The 9,387-nt window shown below is 34.2% G+C and overlaps 1 protein-coding gene across 2 annotated transcripts in view; it reads right to left on the bottom strand.

Annotated features, from left to right (window-relative positions):
- Positions 1-892: 892 nt before the first annotated feature.
- Positions 893-9,387, bottom strand: part of WRN (WRN RecQ like helicase) — an 89,526-nt gene continuing 81,031 nt past the window's right edge. For both annotated transcript variants that reach the window (XM_074353611.1, XM_010953216.3), the window contains 4 exons: positions 7,909-8,071; positions 5,082-5,296; positions 3,923-4,051; positions 893-1,673 (listed from right to left, as the gene is read on the bottom strand). In XM_074353611.1, coding sequence (XP_074209712.1) covers positions 1,554-1,673; positions 3,923-4,051; positions 5,082-5,296; positions 7,909-8,071 — 627 coding nt within the window. In that variant the 3' untranslated portion in view covers positions 893-1,553. The remainder of the gene's footprint in view (positions 1,674-3,922; positions 4,052-5,081; positions 5,297-7,908; positions 8,072-9,387) is intronic.

The following is a 9,387-nucleotide window of genomic DNA, read 5'->3' as shown; positions in this document are numbered from 1 at the left end:
TCCTTCACCCATGCATGATTTTGTAAGATCATCCAGATCCAGAAAACACTGATTCACTGAGTTATGCACATTCACTGAGTTATGCAATGTTGACAAAAATCATTATTTAATGTAAAAACACTGTTCATCCTACACATCTCATAGAACAGTCTTTATGTTATGGGAACCTGTAAAATGCCCAAGTTTTCCAAAATTATAAACTTTGCTAGAAACTTCAAATTTTATCAATGGCAACAAATAACCATCATCTTGAAGTGAGGGGCTGACCCGGTTCAATTTTGAGAAAATGTCCACCAACCTCAAAGCTGAATAGCCAACCATATTTTCTGTCAATCATTCTTTTCAGTAAAATTGATATTCCACAGGAAAAAGCAACTCATTCAATTCACAACTCAAACAAGTGCGTTTCTGGAAGACGACCATCATACTTTAGGTATACTTAAAAGTGTAGCCTGAAGGTTTTACCAAGAAAACTCATTCATGTATTATCCATATAACAAAGTAAGAAAAGAAGTGAATATAAAAAGGCTTAGCAGGATATACGAAAGGGGTTAACTGATTACCTACTAGTGGAACTACTGTGATTTTTCTTTTCTTTTTTTGTTTGCTTTTCCATATCTTCTAGTTCTTCTACAACAAACATATATTTATCCTTTATTAACAACAGTAATTTTTATTCACAAAAAAGTCAATAAAATACCATATGGTGAATTGCTTAAAGTTGTATTAAGTATGATTTTACCCAACTCCATGTCAGAGTATTTGTGTTTTGGATATTTCAGTTATATGTGCTACAAAAAGAGATTGCAGAATCAAATTCTGACATTGTCAAAAATTAAGAGTGAGCAAGGTAATTAAGTAAATCAAAGTTAAAACACAGATCTTTATACCATTCAGTATGAAGGACGTTTTTTATTATTACTTGAAAAATAATAGAAATAGTTTATAAAACACAAAATCCATAGTTGTCTGGTGTAATCTGGTCTCTTGTTATATTCTTTTCCCTATTTATATGGAACACAAAATGTTTCATTTACACTCGTCTGGTCCACTAATACCATTTTTAAATGTGTATAAGAGTTCTTCTCACAATAGTAAATATAATTTGTAAAGTAACTATGATTTCTTCATTTACAAGACAGAATTTTGGTAATATTGGAATGTTTTATATCACATACACAATCACTACACAACTACTAGTCTGTTATCTATATTAAATCATTGCACATTATGTTTTCCAAATATACTGCTGAATTAAGTAAAGAGATTAAAAATAGGACAGTGCAACACAGTTTCTTAGAGCAATCTTACGGGAAACTAACTTACTATTCCATTCTATGATATACTCACTCAGGCTCTCAGAAGATTCAACTTTATGGGAATTGCACAAAGCTGTTTTAAGATACCAGCGGTTCGCTAAACAAGTGAGTTTTACTTTGAGATTAGAATAATTTTTAAACAGAAATATTACTCCCCACTCTCTTCAGAAATGAAATACAGCTTCCCTATTTTGATGCAGTAAGACACACACAATTCCTCTGGCCACTGCCAGTTCAACTAAAAAGACCCTTGTGCTTTGTTTTGCCCATTGATTTCTTGCTGATACAAGGTAAGGTCTCATTTCCTGTGGCAAACCACCCAGGTAATTTTCTCTTTGAGGTTTCAGACAAAGTCTGTAGGAAAGAAACAAAAAAATACATATATATTTGTACTGCTGAAAAATGTGTCTCAGTTGCAAAAGGTAACATGGGTTACTGTGTACACACCCAACATCCTTCCCTTGCCAAATAAAGTAATGAGATCTACAGAATTTATTTCTGGATCTAACAGTAAATGAATGAGAGAGACAAAATCACTGTGCCATTTGTTTAGGCAATTACCTGCCATCCTCTTATCTATTCTTAGACACTTAAGTGTAGACTCTCATTTAAGAAGGAAAGAACTGAATATTATTTCAGATCTATGTCCCACGGTGTACTTGATTTGGGCTGGCCAGAATGGTGAATTTAATGTTCTGAGCGGGGCACGTGCCTGGGCATGTACGTACACGTGCACATGCGCGCACGTGTACACACACACCACACACACACAGTTATATCAGGCATTTGAAAACGAAGCAGTACTCAAAAACACTTGCTGAATAAATGAAAAAAAAAGTTTTTTATTTCACAGACTCTTGAGAATCTGGTAAAAACTAGAGATCCACTTTCAGAAAAAAAGATAGTTGTACATGATACTCTGCATACTTTTAGGGGGCTTGAGCACCAAATGAAGCCTCAGAACCTGAAGTTAAAAGTCCCTGGGACAAAAAGTACACCCAAAAGCAGTGGTTGTGCACTGTATGATCTGCACACAAAAAAAACAATTTTAAATAGGTAAGTGTTCCATAAGTTAAAAATGGCATTAATCCGTGTTATCTCAGCTTGAGCACTAGCTCCTCAAACCAAGATGACCGAGAAATCCTAAACGGGTACACCCTGAAATCGGGCAGAGTGCACTGAGTTACTGGCAGCACTGGAGGCCCTTATGATCGGCTGGCCTCGTGTAAATTACAACAGGCCTGTCGGCCTCATACACAAGTACAGTTTATTCCACTGCAAGAACAAAGACCGTATCCATGTACTGTTGATCAGCTGCTTGCTAAGTTTTGTTGTGTTTTCTACGTTTAAAAATGGGTTCAAAATTTTTAAGGGTGAGGGGGAAAAAAATAAAAGATCCTTGGCAAAAAACTGCAACTTCATATTTTAAAAAGGTAAAAACTGTTAGCTATTCCAACTTAATTAAATAAATCCAGTGTAGAAGAAAGGGTTATCCACACTTTAGCAAAAGGTAAAGAGAAAAACTGGCTAAGATAGCAACTCAGGTACCATTTTCTCACAGGGAAGAGAAGACCAGGAGAACAGGTATAGTTTGACTTACAAATAATAAACATTAGGGACATAAATAGCATAGAGAAAAGGCACTTGGGTAGAGATAAAATTGGCCCAGAAATACTTCTTCTTCCCCCCCAAATCATAATAATCAAAATCCCTTGTAGCCACAGACAACTGTAATTGCTTGCAATTAGAGTTTGAACCCCTGAGGGCAACTGGAGGAAGGAAACCACTTAAAATGATGACAAAGCCAAAAAGTAAAACAGAGTGCACATCCAAACAGTAACAGAGCAGAGGGAAAAACTGGAAGTCTTGTAATTGCAGCTAAATACTTTGGAATAAGAGGGACTCTGAAACCAGACAGAGCTAGGTTTGAGTTCTGAGTCATTTGCTAAATGTATGACATTATGGGTGTTATTAAAGCTTCGATTTCTTAACACAGAAAATGAGAGTAACAGTATGTAATATCGCTGGATTATCTGGAGAGTTAAATGAGAATATACATAAAATATCAAAACACATTCTGATTCATCCTTGGTACTTATTAAAGTGGTAGCTAGTATTTCATGTCTTCCTCTCCTGTAACATTTGTATGGAATATGACCTTCAGCATTTGTCCTATCCTTATAATAATGATCTTATTTCACTGAGAAAGGGGGAAATGCTTACTTACATTGAGTGTAAATCTCAACAGTAAGTATCTGGAGAGATTTTAATTATGAGGTCTAATAACAAAAACAATGCTTTTTAGTGACAATTTCCTTCATTAGTAGAAGACTAAAATTCCCAGCAATCATAATAAAAATGTCAGTGGGTTTTTACATCTTTTTGATACTCCAAATTCTGTTAACAAACTACTATCATTAAGTTGAGAATACAAAACAGTAACTCATTTACTGATTACATGTGCACATACGTATTTAAGCAACAGAGAAAAATGTACATTATATTTGCATTTATTTCATCTAAAAACTAAGATAAACCAAGGCATATAAATTATCAAGCATAATGTATTTGTCATAAAAACTATTTTAAATAGATCAATTTACCTGTGATGGAGGGTCTGTAAATAACTCTTCCATTTCTGAATTGCTGAGTGGCTCATTAAAAGTTAGTTTTTGTGAATTTCTGTGACTCTCATCTTTCAGTGAAAAATCATACGGATGCTTTCCATCAACCTTTAAAATGTTTATGGAATACAAAATAGTTACTGCACGCACTACGTTCTTAGGGGTTAAAAAACTATGCCTAAAAAAGTAGAGCATAAATGCACATTATTCTGACATGACTATATACAAAACTAACTGAAGTACAGAATTTAAAAAGACCAGTTCCTCTTATTTTTAAGCTATTCAGAAAGGAGTTTTTAACTGTTGGAAATCCTATAAGTATTACCGTAGAACTGAGATAAAGTCCCTAACTCTCTAATATAAATATTAGCAACCACCTACCACCATTCTGAATTTATCATCTAGGAACTAAAGTAATTTTTTAGTTAATTATTAGTTTTCACAAACTTTTATCACACAATCAAGTTACTTTAGACCTAGAAAATAGTAAAGGTCAAATTTTCAAGTCTCTACAATCATTTAGTAGAGTCACATTGTCAAAGATGTTATTCTCTGATTACTATTTATTTACCTCATATAACATATAGAGCAGTAATTTTCAAAGCATTTGATTTTAATAAAATATACCATGTAAAATAATACTAAATTCATGGTCTTTCTCTAATCATGGACCATTAGTAACAATTATATTTATACCTGAGATATTCTATACACCAGGAACAGAGCATGATGAATGACAGAAAGATGGACTAACTCGTTTGAGGAGGTATTTATAATAGAGCTGGTCTTTATTTTCATTAACCACATAAACTACCATATGCTTAAAGCCTATATGAAATACATCTATGAAAGAAACAGAACTTCCCGGCTATATAGTCAATAGCAGGTAGAAGTGGAGCTGATATTCCACACAAGAAGCTAAATAGATGGGCTGTATTCCCCTTTTGTGTCTTTTAAAGAGTCTTTTCTCAGATCAGACTTAGGAAATGCAAAGGAAATAAAGCACCCAGATTAAAAAAAAAAAAAAAAGTAACCTTATATCAGAATTTCTAACAGTTCAAAAACTCAGCATTCTGGTATTAGAGTATGCAAATTGAACAGTCTGACACCATATGAAAATTCCACATATAATTAACACCTTGGAATTAATGTCTGCCTCTTCCTTGCTTCTCTTAGAATTTGAATAGCTTGCTTCAGAGTTGGGGAAACACCTCTTCTTGTTGGAATCACATGAAGATTGGCAGAACAGTCTGCTGTCACAGTCTTTTTCCAGGATCTCAATTGCCATGTGGATAAGGTATGTGTCAATGTTTTCAGGAACATACATTTTAATTAGTTTAATTTTATTTACATCTATAAAGGATGGGGGAAAAAAAAGATTTAAAAATAAACTACACAGAACACTGCCAAAAACCTATGAGCTGGAAATAGTGAAATATTTTGTAGAAAGGATGGAGGAAGGTGGCCAAAAAACGTTCTTCTTTCAAATGCCTATCCCCGTACAGAACGGAAATGGAGTAAAACATGTCCCCTCACTCCTGTACCATCTGCACCCCTGCCTCCAAGACCCCAAGTCAGGTCAGGCCATCAACTCTGCATAAATTATGTTTCAAACTGTCTTTTGAGGACTGCCCTGAGACTCAAACCCACCATACACAGAATTGTTTCTAAAGGAATTATGCTTCAAATCCCAAATATCAAGTATAAGTTAATTTTAAGAAAATAACTTATCCTCAAAATAGAAGCTAATCATACTTGTAAATAGATGCTAATAAAAAGGATTCTTTCAATGGACTGAGTAGCATAACAAAACACATCAATTATTCAAAATGCCTATTGATTAAATAAGTTTTCTGGGAAAGACAGAGCTTATTTTCAGATCTTACTTGCCCTAACTTTCCATGTAAGTAAGTGCTGAAGGGTAAAATAATGAAGACTGCCTGCAAGCCTTAGGTGCTTTAAAAGAGATCATATTACCCCTACTTTTGTGGCAGGTCCCTTGGAAGCCACCCTTAATTTTCCGGTTACATGCACATAAAGAATGAAATTATTCAGAGTATCATCCAGATACCTCATTAAATACTCTGCTTCATTTATTATTAAGCATAGTTAGACTCTCAACTCCATAAAAGCAGCTTAAAATCATATAAACATGGAAAAAACTAAAAGAATAAAAAGGTACAGAATTCCTTAAAATATTAGATTACAAGAACAAAACCTACTTAGCAAATAAGGTAGCATGAAAATAACAGGTAACAATTTCTCAATTCATGAATACACTATTTTTAGGTATAAGATTATGTTATAATAGAATATAGAACATTCTCAATTCATTGCCATAATTTAAATGCCAACAAACTTGTTCACTGAGACACCAAATTATGTGATATGGCTACAGTTAAGTAAAAAGATGAAAATAACATATCTGAATTTTTAATATGGCAGGTGTATCTTCATTTCTTATTGTAATTTATAACTCAACAATGTTTCCTCCAGTAAGAGAACAGACAGTATTTTATCAAGGAAAGAAACAGTATTTTATGAAGGAAAGGAAGAATTCAAAAATAAAATTTCACATCAATAAATGATATTTTACAGACTATAAACACACAGTCAAAAGAAATAACGTTTAGAGTTCATGGTTCTCATCTTAACTTTCTCAATTTTGGCTTTTGAAGTAAACCACAATAATGTACTTTTTCATATTATTTGTACAACCTATGTACAGTGTATTGACAGGAAGATGAAATGTGTTTGATAAGTATAATTTAAAGTATCTTCTATGGTTCTTTGTAATTGCAATTTAATATTTAACTCTGAATGAAAATATATCTGCTATACTCAGTGTATAGTACTAAAAATAAATGCTTTAACTAAGAAGAGAAACTTCAGCTCCCAGGCACTAACTCAGATGACCACTGCCCAGACTCGCCTCTGAGTCTCTCCTGATTCTGCACCTCTGAAGTTGGTAACAGAAGAAATGGAGGTATTCCTTCTTTTGACATTGAGTCAAATCTTGCTCAAGCCTAGAACAAATGCTGCCTTTGAAGGGGACTTAAATATTTTTGTTCTGATCAGTTAAGTATAGTATTAATTGTGCTTTCAGAGCGTGATCTTTTTTCCATTATTTCCAAATTTTGGGGAGAACTATATATTTGTTCCCAAGTGGGAAAGAATTTGAGGTAATAAAAAGTTTAATTATTTGCACTACAGCATATAAGACTTTTTGTATGTCCACTGCTTTGTCCTAACAGTCTAAAAAAAAATTTATCAGATTTATTGAATTATAGCACACTTAGTTTACATTTGTACATTTAGGGGGAAGTCCTTCTCATGTACCTCACCTTGACTTCCGTTAAAAAAAAAAGGTTCATAATTTTAAAATAGGCGTATTTTTAAATATTTTGCAGGACAAGCAAAGGGGCCTGATCCCCATGAGCACATTGTTCTGCAGCAAAGTGATAAGAGGAAGCCTTTCCACAAGGGGCCCAGGAGAGCTTGGTCCATCCCTTCAAGGCCACAGTGACTGACACCACTGACTGCATGACTAGAATGGCTACTTAAGTGAAACCAATGGCAAGGAATCAGAAAGGTTTAGGAAAAAACTAGGAGTCAGTAAGCTAAGGGGAATGAATATGGGGAGGGAAATGTATTTTTTTTTCCAGTGATGAGGTGGAAATTAGAAAAGGATGAAAGCACACTGTTTCGGAGATGGGTGTGGAAGTTGTAATCTGAAGCTGAAAAGGAAAACAAGAATTTCTCAAGATTCATACTTTCCTCTGAGTGATAATGGGAAGAAGGACTTTTTCTAAACCAGTAAAAACGCATTACAAGAGTTAAGTTCTCCTAGTAGCATAACTGGTTAATGCTATTAGAGTGGAAACTATTAGTGGATTGCTTGTTTACGTCATCTGGGTTCAGTGACTCAGGTCACTAAGGCTGCAGGCCAGGGGCACGGTTATCACCTGAGTTGATGGGAGGGCTTCGGATAACATCAGCAATAATCTTCTGAACCTGTGGAGTCAGGCCCGCTCGCTCCACATCGACTGGGTAGCCAGCTTTCACCGCTTGGGACAAGTGCGTGCCAACTGTTGTGAGAGGCAGAGTCCTGTTCTGAGCTATATGTTCCTAGAGAAACAGCAGCAAGACAACCAGTGAGTTTTTCAACGTTTCCACTGTACTGGATGGAAATACACTGTCCAAAACTTGCAGTAAAGGTTCACTGAGAAATAAACAGTGAACTAAACCTTCACTTACATTCTTCATCTTAACTATTTCTTTACAACTACTCATGTTATAGAATGCCACAGGTGCTACTTTTTATACTTCGTATATTGAATAAAACAATCTCCCAACTTTAGCTAAGAAATCAGTCTTCATCCCTCCGTAATTATTCGCTTTTAAAATTAGTGACAGAGTAGTCATTCTATTTAAGTCTAATAGCTGCCACAACCTTTTAAAAATGTAGTAAACCATAATCCAATAATCTATATACTTGAAATAACACATGGTACTTAAATTACATGAATTTCCAAGAAGACAAATCCTTAAATGCTTAGTGATACATAAAGCTCCAAGTGTATTCTATAAAAGGTTCTCAAGAAGACTAAAAGGTGCTTTATACTGGCTCTATTCATAACATAATAATAACCACAATTTAACAAGGGCTGTCATCCTTTGCCAAGTATTGAATTTAACATGAATTGTGCTAAATTAAGGACACTGTTACATATTTATGTAGCTTTTAAACAAATGTAGCTCCAAATCCATTTAAGATGTGTGTTAGATAAAACATTCTTTTAAACATTCAGAAAGTTTAGTCAGTCAGCTCCAAATTATTTCACAATATTCTCTTTTAATACACCTTGAAAGTCTGAATTTGGACTGTACTTCTATGAATGTTGATACCTTCACAGAACAGAGCATTTAAAGCAATATTTTCATCCTTTAAAGGTAGGTTTTAAGTTACTTTCATTAAATGTCTACCCTTTTCTACTAGACAGTGTGCACCATGTGTGCATAATATCAGGGTTATTTGATACCAGGCATCATATTACCTAAAACTAATTATATTATTGCTCCTGATTAATTAGCGCTTAGACATGTTTAATTTTGTGGTTAACTGGCAAGACCTCCTCAGACTCCTGGGAGGTACAGATAATTACACCACGATATTTCACAATAACTTACAAGCAAATCATAGCAAAAGACATAAATGAAAATATAGAGCTCTTTACACTTTTACCTATGCATATGTAACATAATACATGAAGCCTCACAGCCCGGCTGAGTCAGGGAATACAATTTATTCAGAAATTCTGGAAGCTATTCCATATTTTCTTAGTAATTATATACAGTTATACCATACACATATGATCAAATTGTATATATACAAGCATGTTCACATGTACATGTAAGCTTTTTTAAATAAGAGATTGAACTTA

Source organism: Camelus bactrianus, chromosome 26, assembly GCF_048773025.1.
Source record: "Camelus bactrianus isolate YW-2024 breed Bactrian camel chromosome 26, ASM4877302v1, whole genome shotgun sequence".
Taxonomy (NCBI): Eukaryota; Metazoa; Chordata; class Mammalia; order Artiodactyla; family Camelidae; genus Camelus; species Camelus bactrianus.
Note: the sequence above shows the minus strand (reverse complement) of the source record. Positions and strands in the feature narration are given on the sequence as shown.